The 26240-nt window shown below is 40.3% G+C and overlaps 1 protein-coding gene across 1 annotated transcript in view; it reads left to right on the top strand.

Annotated features, from left to right (window-relative positions):
• Positions 1-25425, top strand: part of TPD52 (tumor protein D52) — a 129084-nt gene extending 103659 nt beyond the window's left edge. The window contains exon 3 of the mRNA XM_066993118.1: positions 25136-25425. Coding sequence (XP_066849219.1) covers positions 25136-25289 — 154 coding nt within the window. The 3' untranslated portion in view covers positions 25290-25425. The remainder of the gene's footprint in view (positions 1-25135) is intronic.
• Positions 25426-26240: the final 815 nt, after the last annotated feature.

Here is a 26240-nt window from a genome sequence, read left to right as displayed (position 1 = left end):
AAGTAATTGAGTACATTGAAGTTCCCTACCGTTTTTTCTTCTGTATTAAACAGGTTTGCGCTGGTGGCAAAGTCACTGAGTGACTTGTTTTGGTTTTTTTCTTTCTAGGCAGAAATGTTTTTATTGCTTCGTTTTAGCCAATTGAATTGAAGTTCTATAGTGAATTCAAAATCTTGTGACACCATCTTTTAATTTTACAATTAGTGTTAGGGTTTATTCACAAAAAAAATGTTTCTTGCCATTCTCACACGTAGAGGTGAAATGGAAAGTAGCTCCTTGCCACCCTTGCTTGTAACACTTGGCTGTTTGTTAAATGCACATCTGCAGGGTGTAAAGGCCCAGATGGATTTGAACCTGGAGCTTTCACTTCTGCCCTTACTTACAGAAAAAGAGTGAAAGCTTGCACTGCGGTGTGTGCAGCCTGTGACAGGTGAAAGCTCCATTCAGCTGTGTTTGATCTGGTCATCAACAGCAGACTGTTTTTGGAAGGCCTTGTCCGTATGAAACTTCCTCCTGTCAAATTCTCAAGTAACGTAAGGCTTAGAAGGAAAGAAGAAGAGGGATTAGTGAAAAGCCTGGAAGTGCTGTGTGTGACCAAAGCCGTGCCATCGCTGGTAAATGACAAAGCCCACCACTAAGCTACCTCGGGCTTTGTGGCCAGCGCCGATTGAAGTAGCAAAACTCAGCAGAGAAACACCAACGTTGTTCTTGGAAGAGGACAGCAAAAGAGAGAAAGCGAGCAAGAAGATATTTAATGTTCTGTTGTGAGTGGGCAAATCGACTTCAGTGGCACAGCAGCGTGCACTTCTTGAGTCTGTTGCAAACTTCAGCATAGGACTAGTGGAATAAAGGTGTTTGAAGGGTAAATAGGAAAGCCTGAGAGGATCTTGGTGTTGATGGAAGTGTATTCCTCCTTGTGCCCAGGAGGCTACGCACAATAAGCTGCTCTAGGAGCATAAACAAACACCTCTTGGAGAAACGTGGCATGCTTTCCTTTGATGTTGCTGAGAGGTTTTGGAGTACGTGTAAGAAGTAGTCTTCCTCTTTTTCACGCCCTCGCACGGTATAGTTGAAAATAGTTTCCCTTCTTTCCAATGATATTTGTAATATGCAGAGTGAAAGTGTTCTTTCATTTCTTCGGCTACAGTGAAGATTTCTCCTTTCAAAAGTCTTCAGGCCAAAAATTAAGTTTGTCCTATGTTGTTTTCTAGGTGGCAATACAAAGAGACGTTATTTGGCATTATGATTGAGCATAATTTTTACTTTGATGTACAAATGGGGTTCTTTTGATGTGGGGCAGTTGTTCCCATAGCAAAGCAATTCTTCAGTGCAGTTCAATATTAGCAAGCAATTGCTAAATGAATACATCTGTTTATACTACATAGGCAAAACCGATGGTGATGCTACCTAAGTGAGCCTGCCTCATACACTTTATTTTGTATCTCCTGTTTCTGGTTGTTCAAAATTGTCAGATTTTGAATGCTTGGAACTGGATTATCCATTGTCATTTTTCCTTGAGTCTGCTATTTATTTTACGTTCTGTATTACAGAAACGTTTCAAACTTTTACAGAAATACGTTGCTTTGTGTGTTTTTTATGAAGTTGTTATCCTGTCCTGCTCCAGGACAAAACCTTGCAATTTGACAAGGGTTGCCTTTATCAGCGAGGTGCCCGGTGCTATGATAAGCTGCATAGACCGGGCTAAGATGGTAGGTGTTTGGACATGCACAGAGATTTGAGAGGTGCTTCTGGTGAGGATCTTTGAATGCATCAGGTTTTCTGAGCCATGGTCATCCTCAGAGAACGCTCGGTGTTTTCAGTACCCTTTAGCCCCCGCTGACTGTTCTCCCAGACCTGAGCTGTGACAGCAGAAACTCATTTCCTTCAGCCCAGGGAAGAAGGGTGGATAGTAAGTCAGGAAGAAATGGGGATTTCTAGACTTCTTTCTGTTTCTTCTGGATAAGAATGAATAAGAATGATTTGCATTTCACAGTCCTTTTATTAACGTGCCAGTCATCGGTTCTGTGCTGAGGGAATCAAATACCATTTTTGTGTTGGATAACAGAGTTTGCACAGGGTGATTTCTGATGCAGCCAGAAGTAACAGCTAGAGATATTGCTGATTTTCTCAGGGGAAGAAGGGAATTGGAAAACTGGGCTGGGATTTAGAAAAGTTAGCCTCTATTTTCTGCTCTATTGCTATGCTTCCTATAGCAGTGGAACCACTGATGTTGAATCAAACTTTAATGTATATTGAAGGGATGGAAGTGGCAATATTGGAGAACCGTAGATTTCATCTTCAGCTTTTGAAAGTTTATCTTTCCCACTTTAACCTTCTTACAGCTTTCCTTCCTGTCAAAAATACCAGAATTAACAAAGTATTAAAGGAACTGTTAATATCTAAAATATCTAAGGTATTTGTATTTAATTCTTTTTTTTTTTAATATTTCAGTATGAAAATATTTCATGCATTTATTTGAAACATTTCCAGTATATGAAATGATTGTCGTATCTGTTGATCTTTGCTGGAGGAAGGAGAAAAAAAGTTGGCTTGGTTTAGACAATTAGATTAGACGCTTATCTTAGATATTAGGTAAACAAATTCAGCTGTTAGGGTGGTGAAACTCTGAGAGGGCTTACCTAGGGGCTGTTTAAAACACCCTTTCCTTCACAGAAGTTTCTTAAAAACAGGTTAGGTAAATATTTGTCAGGGGTGACCTCCTTTAGTGCAAAAGGTAGGACTGGAGGTCTCCTCCAAGCTTTGGTTCTTCTGATTTGGGTCAAACATTTAAAAAGTGGCTGGTGAATAAAGAAGGCTTGATTCTGAGACTCTTTAAGGAAAGTAGAAAATCCAGCTTTCCAATGCAATAGGTGCCAGTAATCACTTCAAAATTCCTGAAATAAATAGTTCTGCATACAGCAAATAAAATGCTTTTTTTTCCAAGAATTTATGTTCCCTTATAAGTGACCTGAGATGGGTCAGAAATATTCAATAACTCAATCTCAAAATAATCTGCTCATCTTCTTTTGTACATGACCGTGAAATAATTAGGAGCAAGATGGAAAGCATTTGGGTGAAATACTGATAAAGCAAGCACCCAGAAACCTGTCCTACTCCCTCAGTTTCATTTTGCGCGTTTTCTTAGCTCTCATTCCTTTACATTTGCCAGATAATTGTTGGAAGAAGCTGAGGCAGTCAATCACCTTATCTCCAAAACAATTTAGTAGCAGGCTTTGCTAAACTGTAACTTGAGTAAATACGCATTTTCTGGCTCACCATTCTCTTGCACTATTTAACAACAAATAACCCCGTGATATGTCTTCTCAGCTTCTCTCCCCTAATTTCCTGCTTCTCTCATACACACTCTGAGGAAAAGTGTTTGTTCACTGAAGAGTGAATATGCTACTTACAGCTTTGTGGTTTTTTTCTCCTTTTCTGTTTAAGCTAGAAAATGTTAGAAAAAAAGTAAAAACACGAACGTGTGAACATCCAGTATTAGCACGGTACAGCAGTATCTGGTGCAAGCCTACCCGCACATTACAATTTAATTTTATTCTGTTGTTGCTCTCCTGGTTGTTGGCTTGCATGTGCACACATGCACAAACCAGATCACTCCTGAAAGGGAACCTCTGTAGGAAAGTATTTGATTATCGCTGAATGTATCAATTAGTCATTTCATTAAAAATATTTAGATATTAAAGTCAGATAACGCATTGAAATTGCAGAAGAGTTGTTGACTTAGAGGCAACTTTTTTCTGTCGCTTATTGTGACAGACTCCAGCCGCTTGAGTTGGAGCAGCTTCACACCCCTGTGTTGGAGGATGGCATTTTTAAGACTATTGCACTGCTACACGGAGAAATCTGATTATTTTAATGCTGTTGGGGATGTGGTTTAGTTACTTGTGTTTGAATTACTACTACTTGCCTGCACGTTACTGCACAACCTGCACAATTACTGCACAGAACAGCTTGGTGTAAAACATTTCTTTTGCAACCTCCCAGGCACAAGCTGATGAAAAGAAAATAAGAATTTGACTATTAAATTATTGAATGAATGTAAATTAATTTTTACACTTTTCCAGTAAAATATTAGTGTTATACACCATTTTTAGATGAGTGTTACTTTAGCAGCTGTTTTACTTGAATACAAAAGAAAATGTAGGTTGTAGTCAGAGTGTTTATACCACAGTATGAAATGATACAAATGTTACGAATTGTCCTTTTTGCATCAAGAAGCTGGTTGGTTCTCAGAAGGTTTGGAGGAGCGGGCCTTTGACTTGCCAGCTGTGACGATATATCCAGTGAGTGCTGCCCTGGTCTCTTCTCCTGCAAAGCAAATCAGGTTTCCTAAGTAAGGGCAAAACACCAGTGTTACGCCTTAAAAATCTGGAAGAAAAACATCAAAATAATTATCTGGAGCGTGATCTGTTCTCTATATCATTATTACATGACAAGAGCATGGGGAACCAAGTGTTCACGTAGCAAAGGGCAGCCCATGGGCTTTTCAGAGCCCCTTGGCTGTCCCACTTGCAGCATGAGGTTACGGTTGCTGCTGCCCCAGCTGTGCAGAGGTGAGCCTGGCTGCTGATCCCCAGCACACGGTCACAAATCCCACTGCTGCTTCTCTCTTCCGCAGAAGCTGCTCTCGGGGCACCGCGAGCACAGTGCACACACAAAGCTAGGTCCCCTGCCAGGGACTTCCAAATCCTATCTAACAGTAATTGCAGTGCTAGCTGAACTGTAAAACTTGGAGGTTTCTTTCTTATTTTTACTGCAGTTGATGAAGCAAGGCCATCGTTCTTTGCGTTTATTTGCTGTGTTAGTGAGTGGTAAGTGTGGTGTGTTGCTAAAATCCTGTAAGTTAAATAAATAGCTTGACTTCTCATGTATCAAAGTGATTCCTGAGCAAAAAGTGATATTTTAAGGTTTAGTTAAGTATTGCTAACTATTTTGTCACATTGTATTACTGGGATGATTGGTCTTGATAATTTATTTAAAGAACACGATAACTATTCTGCCTGTTGATGAAAGGCTAAACAAATTGATGGCGTATCGTAAAAGGAACGTTAATTCAAGTATTTAAACGTTTCCATTGAAGAAGACTTTTTAATTACACTATGGAAAAAGTACTGGGTTTTCATCTGAACTAACTTTCTTTGCATGTTAGTCGTACACATCCATCAGTACTGGGGTTAATTAACTTCCCCTCCAGCAGCACGCTTTCTTCTGTGTTTCTTGTAATCGTTCACGTAACTTCATAAGCACATGGAGTTCAGCTGAAGGTGTTGATGCCGGTGCGTTGGTGTACGGTGGTGGTGGAGCAGAGCTGAACATAGGTCTCTGTGGAAGGAGGCAGGTTGTTTGTGGGTCCCAGTCTCAGGTTCAGCATCTGCAGGTGACGAACTGCCGAGCAGGTACTGAAGATCAGTCCTCTAACAACATCAACCTGTTCCTGCTTCTTGGTGCTGAATCGTGCTCTGGTCTGTGTGGGTGTTTTATCACCCAGGTAATCGGATTTTATTCCCAGGTATAAGCAAAACTTAATTTGACCTCTTTGGTTGCGGCTGGTGACTGAATGCCTATTTTTCTCTTTTTTCATCATTCCTTCTTGTTACAACACCATCAGCTTGTTAAGCATTTTACTATGGGCATGATCTTTTAACATGCATACATAAATTCTTTTTTTCAGAGTTAATAAAATATTGTAATGGGATTAACATGTTAATAGAAAAAAATCACTTGGGGTAGTTTTTTTCTTTTTCTCAGTGTGAGAAAATTTCTAGAACGATTCTTTCCACCCCAAGAGTATTACAGATTGCTGGTACTGTCAATACTTCCCTTAAATCTTTTGTTGAGCACAATAAGCCTCCCTGTCTTTTTTTATGGAGAGAGTGGTAGAATTTCACCCCCCATTTAAAATGTAGATAATGCATTGTTTGGAGAAGGTTGTTTGAAAAAGTGGTTTAGGTTGGAATGAATTGTCACCTAGGCACTCTGTGTGTGTTTGCTTGTGTCGGGAACTCGATACTGTGGGAAAACTGCAAGGCACCTTCTAAGATGATGGAAAAGAAATACTGTACTACAATTAGCTTTACTCACAAATGAGAATAGCGTTTTGTTATCATGATTAATTGTGTTTTACCGTACTCCGGGAGAATGTAAGCAATAGTAGGAGCTGAAATTCTTGAATGAGAGGGAGAAAGGAAAGATTAAGAAGTAAAAGGTGCAGAAGCAATCTTGAGACTTCTCCTGCTTTTGCTAATGAATATAAGCACAAGCTCTGAATTCTGAGATAGATGGAAGTGATAAGTAGCTCCCTTTTCAATGACTGAGCTTATTTGAACATTGATTGAGACAAAACAATTCTTTGTTTTGTTAATATTACTGAATCTTGAGTAAAAAGTTGGCATTTAAAGCAAAGGCTACCTTTACCACGAGACTAGTTTCTAACATTTCAGGTATCCTTTTTATTCTTAGGAATTGTTAATTCTCCACTGGTTTTGATTTGCTTTAAAGAAAATCCTCTGATATGATAGACCTGCAAAGCCTGTTGTCTTTTGCCCTATTTTCCAGCTGATTCCTCTTGATCTCATTCCATAGTGGACAGAGAGATGGGTCTAAAACATTTTTATGGCATTGTCTTCTGCTCTGCGCAGAAGCCGGTAGGATCCGTGTCGGCATTATCCTCAGCTGCTTGCAGTGCCACCTCCCTTGTGCACGCTGCCTTTAGAGCTCTGTCAGGGAGCTGATACAGAAGAAAAGTGACTTTTTTTTTTCTTTTTTTGCTTTGGTAAGTTTTCAAACAGATCCAGTTCCCTGACCTGGTTGGCAGCCAGAGAGCGTGTGCTGTCACAAGGATGGCATCAGGAGCAGGTGGGGTGAAGGGAGAAGGGTCGGATTTAGCAGCTTGGATTTATGCTGGGTTAGTGCGCCCAGACTTCAAGATCCCTGCTATTTACAGGGCAGGACAAAAGTAAGGATTGCAAATGAATGCAGCCTTCTCCTTCAGTGCAGTTTCAGTGATGCACCGCTACAGAGCCACGGCGTGCACAGCCTCCACGGCAGCTCTCTGAAGAGCAGCTCCTAGGAGTGTGAGGGTGATAAGTTAAGCAGGTTTTCAGGGTAGCTTGGGAAAAGAAAGAATGAAAGATTAGAAGTGGAAAACAAGGGGGTGCGTGACCAAGAGAAGTGTGTGGAAGCGTGATGGGTGAATGTGCTTAAGACTCTTTGCAAATCTTTTAAAAAATGTTCTGTTTTGCTGTGTGCCACCGCTCTGAGTCTGCAGTATTTCACTGGCAGGATGTATCTAGCTTACTATTGCCGAAAAACTTCAAAACCTATTGAAATGCAAAACTCATTCTTATTAGTCATAAACTAAAGGTGAGCATACTAAACTACACATTCCATTTCAGTTTGCTGCAGAACGTTTTCCTGGTTTTGTAGAAAAAATATATAGTGTATTTGTAGGTTAAATCTTTGGAGTCTTGAAATATCTTTTTGATGTTTTTAAGGACATAAGAGTAAATGTTTGGTAGAAAATCTTACAGAGAGAAGAAAAACAATGGAGGGGGCTTTAAGTCTGTTCCCATGATTTCACAGCTAATCTTTCAGAGCTGCAGTGAAAATGAATTTCTGATGGATCGAGTGCAGACCCTTGCAGAACCACTGCACACAAAGGATGTGTGGACTTTCTGAAGTAGGAAGCATTTGGCAGTAGGGCTTAAAGGTCAGGACCTAGAGGGACTACAAAGGCACTGCAGTGATGAATTAAGGAGTTTGTGATATTTTTTGCATTATCAAGGGCTGGTTGTAAAATGTACACCAGTGATAGGCGACAGAGAGAAAAGAGGCGGCATCTAACAGCGTTCCTTCTTCACTCCATTAGGGCAGGAAATAAGCTGGGGTTAGCGGTCTTCTAGGAGCTGCTAGGAGCAGTAGCTGGGAGCAAATGTTCACACTGAATGCTCGTGTCCCATGACACCAACTGTAGAAACTTTTGGAGACTGTTTTTTAAAAACAAATACTGATAAGGAAAAGAAGGGGACAGTGAAGGAAGTTAGATGGTGTCAGTTTAACTGCCTAAAGTTTAGAGGAAAATATGAAAAGTAGTGGAAAAATGGTACATTCATAAAAGAGTTATTAAGCTGAAAAAAATACAGCAGATGAGAGATATCACCTCCTTATTTTGTTCTATCTGCTCTTAATTTAAAAAGAAAAAGGTTTTAGCACCAATTCAGCAATCACTCGTGCACGTATATAGCACAACTGCTGTGAACTCCCACAGGAATCATAGAATTGTAGAATTGTTCAGGTTGGAAAAGATCTCTTAAGGTCATCTAGTCCAACCTTTAACACAGTACTGACAAATCCTCCACTAAACCATGCTACTAAGTTCTTCTTCTACATGTCTCTTGAAGACCTCCAGGGATGGTGACTCAACCACTTCCCTGGGCAGCCTGTTCCAATGCCTGACAACCCTTTCAGTAAAGAAATTTCTCCTAATGTCCAACCTAAACCTCCCCTGGTGCAACTTGAAGCCATTTTCCCTCATCTTACCACTTTGTGCTTGGGAAAATAGCCCGATCCCCACCTCAATACAACCTCGCTACAACCAAAGTAATTGTAAAGTACAATAAGGCCTCCCCTGAGCCTTCTTTTCTCCAAGCTAAACAAGCCCAGCTCCCTCAGCCGCTCCTCGTAAGACTTGTTCTCCAGACCCCTCACCAGCTTCGTTGCCCTTCTCTGGACTCTCTCGAGCACCTCCATGTCCTTCTTGTAGCGAGGGGCCCAAAACTGAACACAGTACTCGAGGTGCGGCCTCACCAGAGCTGCAGACAGAGGGACAATCACTCCCCTAGTCCTGCTGACCGCTCTATTTCTGATCCAAGCCAGGATGTTGTTGGCCTTCTTGGCCACCTGAGCACACTGCTGGCTAATATTCAACCAGCTATCAATCAATACCCCCAGATCCCTTTCTGCCAGGCAGCTTTCCAGCCACTCTTCCCCCAGCCTGTAGCATTGCCTGGGGTTGTTGTCCCCCAAGTGCAGGATCCAGCACTTGGCCTTGTTAAACTTCATACAGTTGGCTTCGGCCCATCGGTCCAGCCTATCCAGATCCCTCTGCAGAGCCCTCTTGCCCTTGAGCAGATCAACACTTGTGCCTAACTTGGTGCCATCTGCAAACTTACTGAGGGTGCGCTCGATCCCCTTGTCCAGATCGCTGATAAAGAGATTAAAGAGAACTGGCCCCAGTACTGAGCCCTGAGGGACACCACTAGTGACCGGCCTCCAGCTGGATTTAACATCAGTCACTCCATTAACTCCATTCTTTGGGCCCAGCTACCCAGCCAGTTTTTAACCCAACACAGCATATGCTCGTCCAAGCCTTGAGCAGCCAGCTTCTTCAGGAGAATGTTGTGAGAGGTGGTGTCAAAAGCCTTACTGAAGCCTAGGTGGACCACATCCACAACTTCCTAGATTTCAGTAAGGCTTTGCACGTCAGTAATCAGTAAGCTTATGCATGTCAGTGATGTGGACCAAAACTTCTGGGGACTCTAGGCACTGGTTTGCAAATTTGTCAGGATTTGGTGTTTCTGCAGGTTTGCTCAAAACCCAGCACTGTCACACTGTCAAAATGGGTTGAGGAATTTGTAATACCAATGAGAAAAATGGGAAAATCCTCTGAAACATGTTATGTATGTCTTTCTTACATCGGACTGACTTTACCTTGTTTCATAACCATTTAAATGAATTAGTTTCACTCAGAAGTGTAAAATGGGATTTAAAATCCATTGTTTGTATATGCACAGAGATTATACTAAATTATTTTTATTTTTCTCTGGTAATATGTATTCATGCATAGAAGAGGTGAAACTTTTTTTTTTTTCAGTACTAAGCTGAAGTAAGTGCTCTAACTTTATTCACGTATTTACTTGTGTTTTATCTAAACGAGTCCTAGTTTTGACTTCATTCTTTGCAGTCATCTATTTGCCAAGGTGATTGGGGTGGAGATACGCAATTTATTCCAATTTACAGGATCTCACAGCTGTTGGTGGATGCACTAGAAGGGACACCCGAGTGGTTCCACACTGTCATCAGGGCATGGTGGCTCTTGCTCACCTGGGCCCCATCACCCCTGGGCTGGTTTCATGAGGTGATGTTGTAGCCTTTCACGTCCTGAGTTACAGCAGGACCTACAACTAAGTGTGACGCTGAGCTAGAGCTGACTCTTCCCATTCATAAAGCTGTAGACCTGGGCTAATAAGACCTTCTGGAAATTGGAGTCCAGTGTGGAAATGTTTAATCATCAAATCATTGAATCATGGAATCACAGGATGGTTTGGGTTGGAAGAGACCTTAAAGACCATCCAGTTCCAACCCCCTGCCATGGGCAGGGACACCTCCCACTAGATCAGGTTGCTCAAAGCTCCATCCAGCCTGACCCTGAAGACCTCCAGGGATGGGGCATCCGTGATTAATCTATGTTTGGCAGGGTCCAGGCTAAATGAGAGCTAAAAAACCTTTCTTGGCCTTAGCTGGCACTTGCCATGCCCCTCAGAGCTCCTAATATTGAGAGTCAACTACTTGGCACCTCAGAGAAGTGGTTTAGATCTTCATGGTTTAGTAATCAGGATCTGCACAACAAAGGTGCTGGGATGGCTTCCACAGCCTGGGAGCCCCGCTAGACCTCAGTCTGTCCTCAGTTCTGACCTCAGTTCAGCACTCCCTGTATTGATTCTCCTAAAGCGGAGGTGCTGAGCTGGTGTCCAAACCCAGAGCAAAATGCCATGGATGCCTCTCCCAGCTCATGGAACTGGTCTCTCTGCTTGCCCACTGACAGGAGTTGTAGGAGCTCCTGTAACTCAGTTTCATCTCTGGAGAGAGTGCACAGAGGGAGCCCTGCACACCATAAGCAGCAAAAATATTTTTTTCTCTGATGTGCACAGGGATGTCAAAATGTGCCTGTTCTGCTTGAACACATTCCCAGCCAGGTGAGCATTTCGGAGGCGGATTGGAAGGCTGAGCACCGTCAGATTTACACCTCCTGTGTCCATTTTCACCATATGGAGGGTGGTGTAATTTCAGAGCCTTGGTTAAAGAGTTACAGATATTTAGGGAAACAGGTAAGTCACTGCTAATTGATTCCCTGGGCCACTTGCTCCCAGTTTAGGAGGCAATGTGGGCATTAAAGTTGAGGCATGAAAGAGGCAGAGTTATTGAGACATGTCAGACTCGGAGATTGCACCACACAGGTTGAACAGGCAGGAGGAAGAGGAGGAGTTATAGCATTAGTAACCATAGCTCCAGAAAAACTTCTGGTTTCTTCTGGTTTTAGCTTGTAACCTGGAGCTTGAACATGTCTAAATGTCACTGTTTCAGAAGTCCTCAGCACCAGTAGGGGGACAACTTCTAAAGTGAAGAAGGAAACAGTGTATTTCAGTCCATCAGCCAAGATTTGTTAGATTAATTAAATAGCTGATGAAACATCTATTTATTGAAACAAAATATGCTCACCTGTAAGCAATGGTCTTTGCCCTGCGTGGAGGGTCGTTCTATAATCACGTGCTTATGCTGGGCTTTCCATGGCTTTATAACTCCAATTTCATTGCAGTGCAGGTTCCTGGCTCACATTCTCTCGTGCTGCTCTCCAAATGATCGCCCCCCCCATTCAGAAAGGCAGTGCTATATGTACTTTCTGCTGTCTTTGATTTTTTCATCTTTCTAAATTTCACGATTATGTGAATGCATCTGTATAGTAGGAGGCATTTTACTATCTGTACTTCAGCATGTAATGAATGAGATCTGTATTACAGCCATAATAATTTGTGCTAAGTGGAAAAGTGGACCCAGAATCCTCAGTTTATTTGGTGAAAATGAGATATATATGCTTAGGAGTTAGCGAAATCCTTTATGGGGAAAATAAGTCTAGGCTAAGACCAGCAATGTGGGAAAAACTTAACCCTTTTCCCTGGGCTTGGAGAAGTAGTTGATAGCTGCTGTGGTTGTTTGACTCCCTTGTTCAGATTAAAAAATAAATTAAAGGAAAGAGGAAGGGAATGAAAGAGCATTTCCTTACCAAGCAGTCACACGAGCTATTGTCTGCGGGCTCCCCACCCCCAGCTCTTTCACACGGGCACACACACACACGCACACACACACACGCACACAAAAAGCCAGTTTTGTGTAGTTCTGAGCACACAGATGTTCCTCTTGGCATCCCTACAGTATGGATAGGTTTTTTTGCAGACACAGAATGTGAGGCTTCTTTGTTGGAGACAAAGTGTTGCCTGTGGTGGGAACTGCTGCAGTGATGGGAAAGTATCGTAATGTATTGTTGGATTACTCTGTGTGTGTGTGTTTTTTTTTTTTCCAGTAGAGACAGTACATTAAAGTAGCTTTGTGGGCAGTGAATTGTTTGAGCCAAGCCTGGCTAATAACACTCTCTCCTTGGCAAGCAGTCTCACAAGGTATGGTTGGCATGGTTTGGATGGTCACGAGGTTTGTCCCAGGCATGTACAGCAATTCTGGTGCATTGACTGGTAGTCTTAGCAGCCTAATTTGATGATCCAACAAAAGTGGTCTGACTCTACAGGTAGAGCTGTAGTACTTTCGGCTCTTAATTTCAATTGTATGAAGAGCTAAAACTATGCATGCCTTCTCTTTATGTCATTTTTAGGACTTCTACTCTGGATCTTCTATGTAGCGCTTCTAAGAAAATGGCTTAAAATATGAGACTAATAGCATTAAGTGTTTGCTTGAGCTTTCATACTGAAAAGGAAATAGCCTTTTCAAATTGTTGCTTGTACTACAGCCCGTCAGAGAACCCCATGCTCTGTTGGGAGCAGCTGATGCCATTGCCAACCTAAAGCTCTTCTGTTGTTGGTGATACTGAGCAAGAGAAGCATAGACCTGTCAGGTCGGGTATAGATTAAGTTTCTTCTGTCTATATCACGTCATTTTTTATCTCCATTCCTGGAATACACACAGGTTTGGTCATGACTTTAACCGTTCTGGTTGACAGCACTAAACCTACCCAATAAGTACATTTTGGTTTGAAAGGCCTGCTCATGCAGATCCAGCTGAAAGATCACATGAATGAGGTAGATGGAGAAAATGATGTATGGCACCATTTCAAAATGGCTCAAGAAGTGGGTTTATAGATGAAAAATTCCTTGAGGAAGCTGCTTCTAGGGAGAGTTTGGAGGCATGACTGTGAAGGATCAGGTTATCTGACTCTGTATAACCATTAATAATTTTGCTTCTTAGTGTGTTCCTCTAATGACAGAATCTCTATTTGTTTCTTTTTGTCTGGGTATTTTAAACTTTCTCTAGTTTCCTCATTTTAGAGAGAGATGAAATGATTTAATTTGCTGTGGAGCTTTCATCATTCCACAGCTATTAAAAAAAAGGAAAAAATAAAAGCCTGATTTTTTACTTGTTTTCTCAGTTTGAAATCATGTTTGTATATTGTATTTGATGAGAATTTATTGGTGTTTCTCTGTTGACCAGTAAGTGACAGAAGACTCGTGGTTATTAGAGAATGCCTAAGCCAAGCAAGTAGATTGGGAAGAGAGTTCTCCCTATATGATGTAATGGCTGTTGTTCCTGGTTCATTTCAAGGTGGTCTCCACATACTGGGTGCAGCTCTACTGCCCTGACTACACCCACTTTTTACTATTCTTACAGAAGATTTTTAATGCAGCACAGCATTAGGATGATCTTTGTTATTTCTAATATCTGAATCATGTCGGGTAATGCCTTGTTTCCTGCAGTTTCTTACAGCTTTTTCCTCCTTTTAGTATTTCTGAAAGCTGCCCATAGCAGTCTGTGCACACTCCTGACATCACCATACACAGCCAGGCTTGCTGCCTCACCCTCAGCTCCTTGCCTAGACCCACAGGGTCCTTCCCAGATATTCTTTGTATGTTTTCCCATTCACACATGTGTGAAACACTTTTTTTTTTAAATCTGAAACATACCTTTTACAGAACTGCCCATCTCCAGTTAATATCTCTAATATTAATTATTTTTAGCAGAAAGTGAATCCAATACAGGGTTTGCACAAAGACAGCTGCGTGGCATTCTGCAGAGAAGCCAGCCTTGTGAGTAATTTTGCCCCATGCTTCACACTCTTCCATGCGAGTTCTTGAAAATTGAACTGACAGTGTCAAACCATTTGTATTTTTAAGGTGCAGCTCCCCAGCAAGATTTTCATGTTGTCTCTGAATAGGCTTTTATGAACTTTGAAAGCCATTTGAATGAATAATGCAAGTGTTAGCATGCAAAGAAATGTTCCTGACGGAATCTGAAAATGTCCCTTTTGCAGGAGCACCATGACCTCTTTTTCATCAAAAAGTCTGTTCTGTGTTAGTCTGTATTGTTTATTCATAACATAAGCAGCTGAGATTGTTCTTCACACATTCAGATTAAAGGGACACCAACAAGTAATGGAAACTTTTAAAAGCGTTGTCTGACATACCTTTAAATGTGGATACTGTTCTCTGGTATTTAAATGCAGGTATATATTCAAGATTTACACACTCAATGATGCTTCAAGATGATCTGTGTGCCCTGAAAATAGCAAGGCTTATAATCTGTTGTTAGAGTGGTGCTTTTTCCCTGCAAGATCCCGTTTTACTTGCTTTTAACTTTTCAGACTTTGACCGTGATGTTGATACTGTCAGATATTCATTGTAAAATCTTTGATTCCTTCTTCTCTGAGTGCCCTGCAGTTGCCTGGGCAATCTGTATGCGCTGCAGTTTACAGACCAGCTTTTGTGTCGGACTTGACCCTTGACAGAGGGCAGTTGTTATGGGTAGGGGCGTTATACAGGTACCAACAGCCAAAAGGAGGGCTGGGGAAAGGCATGGGACTGGGGAGGTTGAGGGGAGAGACTGGTACTTTTCAGCAGTCCTTTGGCAAGGAGCAGTCCTCAGCGTGTGGCCGTAGTTGACAGATAAATGGGAACCATATGGTAACTCCATCCAGTTCTTCCACAGCAATTGTTACCAACCCACGATTCTCCAAAATCCTCACCTAAATTCTCCAAAGCTCTATTCCTCAGACTGCACCTCCTCCAGACCCCACTCTTTCCTCCCAGTGTATTATTTTCCCTTCCTAGAGACCCAAAGCCCTCTGTATCTGACCTTCCCCCTTCTTTAGCTCCTTTCTCATCTCTTGCTTGGATTCACGTGCAGCTGGAAATTCAGCTATCTCCGTCAGCTGGTCAGCAGCTCCATTTTCTGTCTGTCTGGATATGCCAGCACTCATTGCCATTGTAGCCTCCCCACCCATCTCCTGCACCCAGCCTCTCCCAAGAAAAGAATAAAGCTAGATTATAGCTATGATGGGGTTTAAAGACAAAGAAAGGACATGGAAGTACTTACTATCAGAGCAGACTTAAAAGACGTGCCTGCAAAAACCTGCTGACAGTACGTGAATCATCCTGTCTTGCTGATGCTTTTCCTGCGTGACAGCTTCTCCAAGCTGTACAAGGCTTGAGGGTTGAGCACCAAGGTTCAGCAAGCTTCTAAATGCATTGTCATTGTTCCCATGCAGTAATGACATACTCAGACAGTAAGGGGGAGAAATGGTTGGATTTGAATTTTCATAAAAGCTGTGTCTGGATTATCAAAACCTACTATTTTTAATGCCCCGCGAGAGACCTGTCAGGATTGCTGGTGCAAGGGGACTGTCATTGGCTGAGTGAGAAATTTGAGAAATTGCAGGGGAAAAAAAAAAGAGGATTGAATTTAGTTGGTAGTGGTGAAAGAAAAGGCTGTGATTGGGTAGGAAACCAAGAGGAGACTGAGATTTGCTGGGTACATGGGCTGGGACTAGGAACAAGTACGTGATGGACAGAGGAGTATCTGCTAGCGCAGGCTTTGCATGAGTCTCTCTTTTTTTTTTTATTCTTCCATTTTCTGAGCAGTTTGCCAGGCTTCTGGTGCTCATAAGCATGAAGCATTTTTGAAATGTTTTGTAGTATAACTGGGTAATTTTATTAGAAGTTGGAGTATATCATAATCTTTATTTTTTAGCATTTTGTAAGTTATGAAGCAATATTTTTATCAGAGTAGTTCATTACCTAGTTTAAACAGGAGAAAAAAAAAATATAACAATCTGGGCTAAAGACTTGGATTTCTTTTGTTCAGCTCCTTTGGAGTGACATTTGCTCTCAAGGTAAAGGATAAGTTTTACGGTGTAGACTGACGAAGTAACTGGCATAAATTACTGGTTATGATGCCATATCCGTATCTGATAGACGTTCTGAGAAATGACAGGAGCCACGTTTCACAAGTTTCATTTGTCAAAGCTTACCTCACAGTGCCATAGAGAAAAGGTTATAGCATTCATCTTTGGCATGATACGAAGTGTATTTGAAAATCTAGATTAGTATTTGGATTCTTTCTCTAAAAAGGGAATCATCCTGTCCCAAAAGTTTTAGTTAATACAAACTAATTTTTTTCAGTCTGTAACAAAAAAATACAGAGGAAAATAAATTGTTAGTTCTTGTAAGCGTTGTGTGCTTTGGTTCTTGTCTGAACTGAAGGCATGCACCTTACTTTTTGGAAGTTTGTCACTGCTAAGAAAGTCTACTTAGAGTCAAAATGTCCATACTGAGTGAATATTTGGCATTGTTTACTGGTTTCGCTATCTTAAAAACATTGATGATTGATATCATTGCAATAGCAGAGAGTGACAATGTCTTCACTGTGGTTTGCTCAGGGGTTTTCCATGATAATCATAAAATAATTTTTGTCAGGCTTTGCGTTTACCTTCTTTTAGCTACACGTGCTTGGAAATTTTCTCATTCATTCATCCATGTCTGTGACATTTTCATTTGGTTACCAGGTGCCTCAACAGCCAGCAGTGGAAACCCGGGGAAAGGCAACAAGGTCCCTAAACTTTGAGTCCCCCAGAGTGAAGAGATCAGGGCTTCACCAATGTGCCATGGTTTTGGGCAGCCCTATAAGCATAAATGGAGGTAACACGTGATAAGGTGGTAACACCACCTTGATAACACCAATGATAAAGTGGTACCCCCAAATTCTGCTATTTTTACCAGTCTGGTAGTTATCTACACGAATCGTTAGCAATTTCAAGACCATGCAGTGACTGTAGTGTGTGTGCATGTTTCTGCAATCTCTAGTTGACCAGGCATACTTGCCAAGTGCTCCAGAATGTTTTTTACGTCCCAGGATCTAGCTAATATCCCCAAACGCTTTTTCTGGTGTTCATTTCAAATTTTTGGTAGGCAGTGACCAGAACAAAATAGGGTTTGGCTGTGAGCTTCCTCAGGTGCATTAAGCACCAGTTGGTTTTAACAGTGCTGGCTTCAGGCTCTACTTAGGTACTGTTGTTCAAAACCACAAGGTGACGATGACTTGTTTGAGCTGATGCTTTCATACAGGTTTACAGCATTGTAGGAAATGTTTCCAAGAACATGCGATCCTTTTATCTAGCAGAGTGTACATATGTATATACACATCAGAGTATAGCTGTTTCCCTTGTAAAAGGATGTTTTTGACACATTTATCCTGACAAGTGAAGCAAAAATATTCTGAAAAATCACTAATCAGGTGTCACAAAAAGTAAATGTTCAGAAAAAATGAGGGCATGCTTTCTTGCTTAGTTCTAGGAAAGATGAAAACAAAAAGTGGGAAACAAATACACCTGAAGTGGCAATGGGCTGATGAATCACAGGAAGAAAGATAGTATTTTCTGATGGAATATCAGCAGCAACCTTCAAACATTTTTGTGAAATGTTTATTTAAGAAAACAGTGATGCTTTGAAAATCCTATTTTGAGAGTCCATCCTTCTTTTGAATGACTGGCTGTTGTGATAATGAATCACACGTGAATAGAATTTAAGCCTAAAGAGACCTTCAGGTTATCTCTCTGGACTTCGCTGCATCATGAGACGTTACATTTCAGCAGGTTGTCCTGAACTGAAGTAAAGCATTTGTTTTGGCATCTACTTGGCTGAAGCCATCAGGGGCTGAATAGTTTCCTTGTTTTGTGTGGTTTTTTTTCGTTTTTGTTTTCCCCATGTGTTCAGTCAATATTATTGATAAAATAGTGATTCTAGTTTATATTTGTTTGACCTCAGTTTCCTGCAGTTATATGTATTTTTCCCGGATAGACTTAAGCACGTTTTAATACCAGTATTTTCTTTCAGCTGTGTAGACAGCTCAATCTTCAATCTTTTTAATAACTTAACAGATCAAGATCTCTAAGTAGTTATTTAGTTTTCTACACGTACTTTGTCCTGACTTTAGTAGCCCTTAAAGAAAGGTAGGCAGCAAGAGACTATGCAATGGTATTATCTCTTGTACCATCCCATGCTCTGCTCAGGGCAGAGCTCATACTACCTCTCTGCAGACACTTTCTGCAATTTTGTGCATACATATAAAGCTAATTTTGGGTCTTTTTGCCCCAGCGTTGCCTAGGAGCTCTTACTGTGTGTGTGTTACGACTGCTGTATCAAGTTGCTGGGAGAAGGGTCGTGGTTCCACCATAACTAGTTGTGGAGCGTGCTCCTTGCTGGAAAAAGCCACTGTACTAAGCTGTAAATTGCTCTGTAAAACTGTGCTGCCTTTGCTGTGCAACTAGTTTGCTAATTTTTGTTTCATTCATACTTCTAAACAAGAATTTTGTTTTGCAGTGAGGAGGGTGGTGGTCTCTTTTTTCAGGTGACAAGTGATAGGATGCAAGAAAATAGCCTCAAGTTGCACCAGGGAGGTTTAAACTGGATATCAGGAAAAAATTCTTCACAGAAAGGGTGGTTTTTGCATGGGAACAGGCTGCCCAGGGGAGTGCTGGAGTCCCTATCCCTGGAGGAATTTAAGAGATGTGGCATTGAGAGACATGGTCATGGTTTGGTGGTGGGCTTGGTAGTGTTAGGTGGTAGTTGGACTTGATGAACTTGAAGGTCACAGCAACAGAACTTCTTGACTAATAGATCTGAAAACACATTTTGAGGTTCTGATAATACGAAAATGAAAGATTTTAAAGCTTTTTATAGCATTCTCTGGGAGAGCTGTGGTTCAGCTCTAACTCTGTCTTGGAGTGCTTTATATTAATATATTTTGCATAGAAGATAACCCAGAGATTCCTTTGATTTCAGTTCAGAAAAGCCATCATTAGAGTGTGTTGGGAGATGTTAAAAAAAAAAGATGCAAAAATGTAAAAAAGTCAAATTAAATTCTCTAATTCATGCCCTCAGTATAGGAATGCAAAACCAGGTTTTATAGCTGCCTTCCTGTTCCCTTCAGAGGGGCAGGCTTATGAGGGGTGGGATGGATGGTATGGAGGAACGAATGGTGGGTGAGAATGGTTGTAGCATGCCCTGGATTTATCTTTGAATTTCACCACTTACTGTTCCAAAAAAAAAGCAATGGAAATTGAAAAACAGTAACAAAATAGAAGGAATATAAGCTAACATACTGCTTTTTTCTTTCAAAACTGCAGCCCTATATTTTTATGATATGAAATAGAGGATATGTGTGAGTGAATTTTTAAAACGAGTGAGAAATACTAGGCAGGACCTGGTGAGGCTCAAAAATTTCTGTAATTTTATCCTTTTCCAATCACTGTTCCCGAAAATGAAAGGTTTATTGCTTTGAACTTTAAAATAATAACTTGTGTATTTTTAATAGAAAAAGGACTGCTTGCTAATTTGTGATCACATGCAGCTTTAAACATTGGATAGTTTGACAAAACGCTTTAATGTTTGCACCTGTAATTTGGAGTTAGAATAAAATTCTTCATGCCATTTAGTAATGAGGATGCTTCCTTGACATGTGAAATTGCACACCTGCAAAGCTAGTGTCCCATTTTCATGGTAGCAAATGGTATAATTAGGATCAAAAAACATTTTTAGTTATAGCCTCCTTATTTTTACATGCTCATTGATTTCTAAGTTAACTCCTTTGGTAAACCTTTTGCTGTAGCCTGAAATGACTTATAATTTAAAAAATGAACATTTTCCCCCCAGCCTTCTTTAAAGTTAGCAAGAGCTGAAATATGTCATTCCATATTCTCCCTTTCCAATCTCATTATGTAAAAATGTGTCGTCTTATTTCTTGCTGTTGTTGTTTATACATATGTTGTAAAGGGACATATTAAAATGGCTTACTTTGTAAAAAATACAAGTTGAAAATCTTGTCTGAAGAGTTTTGTGGGTTTGGTGATGTTTCCTTTAATTTATTAAGATTTTACAAGATGTAAATCTTCAGTGCAGAAGTGAAAGGATTAGGGTAAAGACCAGATGGCAATAAAAGGGATGTAGTCAGTCAGAAGAAAGCTTCCATGTTGCTTAGGTTTGGAAGTGTACACTGTATTTATTGTATGTTCAGGAAAAAAAAGGAAAAAAAAAAGCAAAGACAAAAGGCCCTACTTTTAATGGAATTTTAATGGAACTTTAATTTTTTTACTTGCTTTTAAAGTTTTTTTAAGCAGTGTTCACAAGGCTGTCTTGTATGTTTTCTCTGTGCTCCTACGTACTGTAACACGTTGGTGATGTATGGTTGTATAGACGTGTGGTTCAAAGAAGAAAATAGATTTTTGTTTTGCATCTTCTCAAATTCTTCTCCACCACAGTCCAAATGATACAAAAAACACTGAAACAATTATCTGGGTTGCCTCCAACTTAACTGTCAGTCATCTTGTGGAAATGGACACTTGAGTAGGGGCGTGCCTTTGTCCCCAGCATTTTGCCCACTCCAGGACAGATGGAGAGAAGCCTGCGAGTACTTGTTCATAAGACAGAAAGCTTTATGGAGCCCTCCTTGGCTTAAATTCAGTCAAAGATTTCTGGCAGGTGCTCCAATGGGTGCCCACATCACAACTGACCCTGTATGGGGTCATGGCTTGGCAGCAGCAGTGGTGGGTTCCCACCTCCGAGGCTGGGTCCCTCCAGCCACAACTGGTGTTCCCAAAGAGTTAGAAGTGATAGCTCTTGTTAGGAAATGATGAATTAGTGAAAAGAATAAATTGACTGCAAGGTCCCACTGTCTGTTTATATTTTCAAGGATGTCTGTGCAATAAAATTGGGCTACTGCTCCTAGGTGGTTAGGATGTTGGTAAAGCATAATTGATAGCAAGGGGATTCAGAGACCACCTGTGCTCTGGGATATTGCCAGTTAGGAAGAAGGAGAGAAGGAAAATGCTTTCTCACGAGGATGTGTGTTATGTGTAGAAATGTTGTAGAATATCGAGTTTGAATGAAATATCTATCCCAGATGCTTTACCTCCATGAATTCAATTCTGTTACTCCCTTCTGCTGACTGTTTTATAAATAAGTTCTGTAGAAGTGGAGAAAGATTTGACTCTACCTGTAAAATATTTTTAAAAGTAGTGAAGTAAAAGTTTTTTTGAATATTCCTATGCTTTGTCAAATATATAAGCAACCAAACTATCTTTGTTTGCTTCAAAGTGAATTTAGTGCTCTTACCTGCCAGTAGGAAGTGGTAGAAAAAATACATGTGCACCCTTGACAAACGCCGTGCTTGGGGGTTGGGCGAAGGTTAATGGTTCCTGCCGATGGTCATGAGATAGGATGATGTTGAATACCAGCATTGTTACTTAAAAATAAAGCAAGTCCTCTTGCAAAATGGAGTAGATACTTTCTTTCCTTTCCCACTAGTGTTCTGTGTCTCCTAAGACACTCTGAAAATAATAAAATTCCTGCTTTGTTTCTGGGTCCTGCTTAAAGCTCTGCTTTAAACATAGGATAATTTTGGCTGTTTTAAGGATAAATACCTTTGTGGACAGAATGTGATTACTATGCGTAGAGCAACCTATCATTTCATATTGCTCTAAATGTGGTGGATAGACCACCACTGCAAGTTGTATTCCTGTTTCTACTTTTCTTACATCTTCCACGTCTCGTTTATTCTAAAGTGTTTTAGCTCTAGGGAACATCTGTCATAAAACCAAATGTTTATATTCACACAAATTGGCAGTTGTGTCAGCTCCTTAAAGTGATGTTCTTCAGGATCTCTGTAAGCAGATGTGCTGTGACTGGAAAACTTTCTTTAGTAATTGAGTTATGCATGATTAAAGTTATCTGGAATCATTTTGAGTTACTGAAGCAACATTTAAGATTGTGGTGCTTCTTACAAAAATACCATTCCTTTGATTTTGCATTACAAATATATGCTAATGTCTGGAAACTTCAGCAAAGTCCCCTGCAAACTACAAGAAAGAAAGTCTTCGTAATGCTCAAATGGGGGAGTCATGCTTGAGATTACTAATTTATTATTAAATCTAATTTATTTATTAATTGTCAGAAGAACAGTTTTTGCAGATTTCTCTCATTGGCTTTCTTCATTCTGACTAGCATTTTTAGAGGTTTGATAAGAAAAAAATAATTTCATCTATTCACATGGAAAACACCCCTCTAGTCAAGTAACCAGACCCCCAAAAGGAGCTGTTGCATGATGAAAGTAATATTTAGTACTTCAGTTGCAAATAACTCAGTATCTTCTCCACTCTATACTGTCAAATATAGACAGGACGTCTAATTCCATTTAAACCTCATTGAGTTGAATATTGTGTAGAAGAGTGTTGGGCTCTGAAGAGAGATTTCACAACAGCATTCTGCTTTACATTGTTGGAGAGCTGTTTTTCCTGTAGAAAGTGGGGGGGGGAAGGAAAAGAGAGAGAGAGATTACTGGTCTTTAATCAGAAGCCCGCTAGTTCTAGTGTTAAGTTTTATTAAGTTGAAAACAGGTCCTTCATCTTTTGAAAACACCACAGAATGTTGTAGGTTACAGCTCTAAATTCAGTGTTACTCAAGCATTATAGCAGTGTCTTTATTTTTCAGTGATTTTTTCTCTTCTACAGCTCTCCTCTGTATACAGTTTCCTTCATTTCTGGTTTATTTTCTTACATTGTTTTCAATACTTTATTGTCACCTGCTTTACCATTTATCCTCTCTCTTATATCTTCCGAAGCCTCCTTTTTCTCTCATTACAAACTGTCTTCTCCCTCTCAGATTTTTTTCTCTGCCTCTTCTTTTGACTTCTCTCAAAAAAAATATATATATATATATTAAATTGGTCTTCTCTCATGCCCCATCCACTCCTCACACTCGTAGATAAAGGCAGAAGAGTCTGGTAATCTATGTCAAAGATAGTCAAAGATATGTCAAAGATCATGCTAAGGCAACCTAGCTAGCCAGCAGCTGTCAAAGAAGGTAAAGTTTGGATTCACACTAGAGAATTTTCTGTATATTTCTCCCATTTGCCCAAGTGGCTAAAAGTCACTAGCCAGTAGGTATCATTTAAGGTTCTTCAGCTATTGGCTGCTGGAAGCAGTGAGTAGCTTTCCTCTTCGTTCACCTTATGTCTAAACATCCTGACTTCTGTGGGGAACTTTCTCTTTTAAATAGTACTAACAAATCCCAACAGATGCCTTCCATATTTAACGTCTTGCACATTGTCTTTTAATTTTGTTTTGTCTTTGTATTATTATTCTTAAAAGTCACGCGTTAGCTTTCATGAATTGTTATCGTCAGTTGTGTAACTGTGCTCTTTTGAAATGCAAATACAGAAAAGGAGCAGAACCGATTGCTTCCAACTATTCGGCTAGCAACCCCCCATAAGCTCTTCTCTGGTTTTAGTACCTGTGAGGTACTCTTCACTGCAACATTTTTCTTTATATTTCAGGCAGATAAATGTTTTCAATTTTATGTTTTTAAGAAAGTGTTTGGTATTTCCACTGTGTTCATTCATGAAGACCATCGCAGGATTAATCGGGACTCAGAAGCTCTCACTCACTGAAGTATCCTGTGTGGCTACTTGCTTAGATGTATCAAAAATGATCTTCCTTTGCTGTTTATAACATAACTGAGTATTTTACACAGGATTAAGCAAAATAATGTAAGATAGAATAGTCAGAAAATGAAAAAAAAAAACCACCAAAAACATAGCCAATCTAGCATCTTGGTCCCTTGGTTTGCTCAGCCCAGAGCAGGCCGAGGGGAGGCCTCATGGCGGCCTGCAGCTCCCTCACGAGGGGAGCGGAGGGGCAGGCGCTGAGCTCTGCTCTCTGGGGACAGCGACAGGACCCGAGGGAACGGCATGGAGCTGGGACAGGGGAGGGTCAGGCTGGGTGTTAGGGAAAGGTTCTGCACCCAGAGGGTGGTCGGGCACTGGGACAGGCTGCCCAGGGAAATGGTCATGGCACTGGGCCTGCGAGAGTTCAAGAAGCATATGGGCAACACTCCCAGACGTGTGGTCTGATTTTTGGGTTGTCCTGTGTGAAGGCAGGAGTTGGACTCAATGATCGTAGAACAATAAAACCCAAACCTTTAGGAAGAATGTTTCGTTACAATAGTGTTGTACAGCAATTCTGGGGTTTCTTTTTAGTAATATGTGGGAAAAAACTTGCAGATACTACCTCACTTTGGAGGAGGTCGTAAGACAAGAAAAGTTATCTTGCCTGAGGCTCAGAGTTGGGAATATAAACCAGTCAGCTGGCATTATACTTCTTCGATAATAGCAATGTCACCAGTGATCTAATAATGACTTGTCCTTCTCTTTAATGACGTGTTGCCTAGCATATAATTATGTGCATGATACCAGATGATACAGTAAAACATCCTTATGGAAGACACAAACAGTTTCCTATATAATAACTATTCATTGGGATCTGGTGTTATCTGCTCTTCCTTGGATAGGATTACATCAACAAAGATTGGCTCTGCAGTATTACAGAGTATGTCCCAGCAGATCCTTGCACAGGGTTATTAACATATCAATTTAGTTTCTCAATTAACTGAGTGTGTAAAGCTTTTTTGTCTAGTATTTGTCTTTCCTTTTGGTGGAAACTGTTTCAATGGCAAGTAAGGTTTGGAGAATACCATATGCATGACAGTAAATGGTTTTAAAAAGATGTAAAACAAAGCACTAAAGTTTTGGGGAAACTCAGAATTTAGTATGTTTTTGTATCCAAAGTTCAGTCTTAATGCTGATGTGTTATGTTTCAGTCGTAAGTTGCATTACAACACGTTGTTTTTTTATGGGGCTGCTACTTCAGTCTGCAGATAGGAGAGCAGCCATAGAAGATGTAAGACTGTTGCTTAACAAAACTTACCTTTTTCCCCTTTTCCCCTTTTCTTCACAGCAAATATCAGAAAGGAACTCGAGTACGCCTGAAACTGCTGGATCTTGAACTCACATCTAGGTTCTTGGGCGCAACAACTGATACAACTTTGTTGGAAGCTGATGCTGTGCTTTTAGGGCTTCTGGAAAGCAAGCAAACAAAGCAAAAGGAGTAAATTTCATGTAAATAAATGCATTTTGTGCTCTAGGACAAATTAAACAAATGAAATGTTCCCTCAGGAAGTAAATGAAAAGTTTTTTTCTGGTTGGTTATGTAAATAGTGAGATCAATAAAAGACAATAACCACATCATATTTGCTTCTTACCTTTTTTTTTTTTTTTAATTCACTCATCTTTCTAGCCATTTGCCTTTGTAATTAAATGTGGAAGGTTGACTAAGCTTCTTCAGGTAATATTAGTTGAATGTTTCCAAATTCTGGCTTAAAGAATTCCAGAGTTAGTCTTCCCATCCCCAAGGCATGTTGATCTAAGGCAGTTTACTTCCATGGAGGAAGTCCAAAGCTTTTTGTTGCAGTGCTCCTTCCAGTACAATGCTTCATGCAGAAAGGCAATAAGGGTTTCTGATTTCCAAGTTAGAGTGCAGACTGTTTAATGCAGATATTGGTCTAGAATCTCTGTTCTAATACGTCGTGCTTATATCTCCATCTGCATTAAGTAATAGAGATTATCCATTCCTTTAATTTGAGCTCTTATTTCCAATGCATGTTAGTAAATTTTCTCTGGTTATTAATTTAATTAAAATAAAAAAAAGCCTACGACGTGTTTCAATGTAGTAGGGCAAGTGTAGGCCTTAGACTTCTGTAATTATAATTAAGGTAAATATACCGAGTATTTGAATGTATAAGCAAAGAACCATGCTATGAGGTATTTGATATCAGAGAGCATTTTTGATTTCTGGTGTATCCAAGTCTGAATTCTGCACAGTCATTTGTGATCTATACATAGTGTTTCGTAGATTGAGGGAAGGTGAAATTTGCTATTTATACCACTGAGTGACAAAAGAAAACCTGTTTAACCTGAATATATTGTGCCAAAAGGTAGGAATGAAATCTGAATTATTAATTATTAATTATTATTACACTTTGTTTGACTGCAGTGTAAGTCCA

This window comes from Anser cygnoides, chromosome 2, assembly GCF_040182565.1.
Source record: "Anser cygnoides isolate HZ-2024a breed goose chromosome 2, Taihu_goose_T2T_genome, whole genome shotgun sequence".
Lineage (NCBI taxonomy): Eukaryota > Metazoa > Chordata > Aves > Anseriformes > Anatidae > Anser > Anser cygnoides.
Note: the sequence above shows the minus strand (reverse complement) of the source record. Positions and strands in the feature narration are given on the sequence as shown.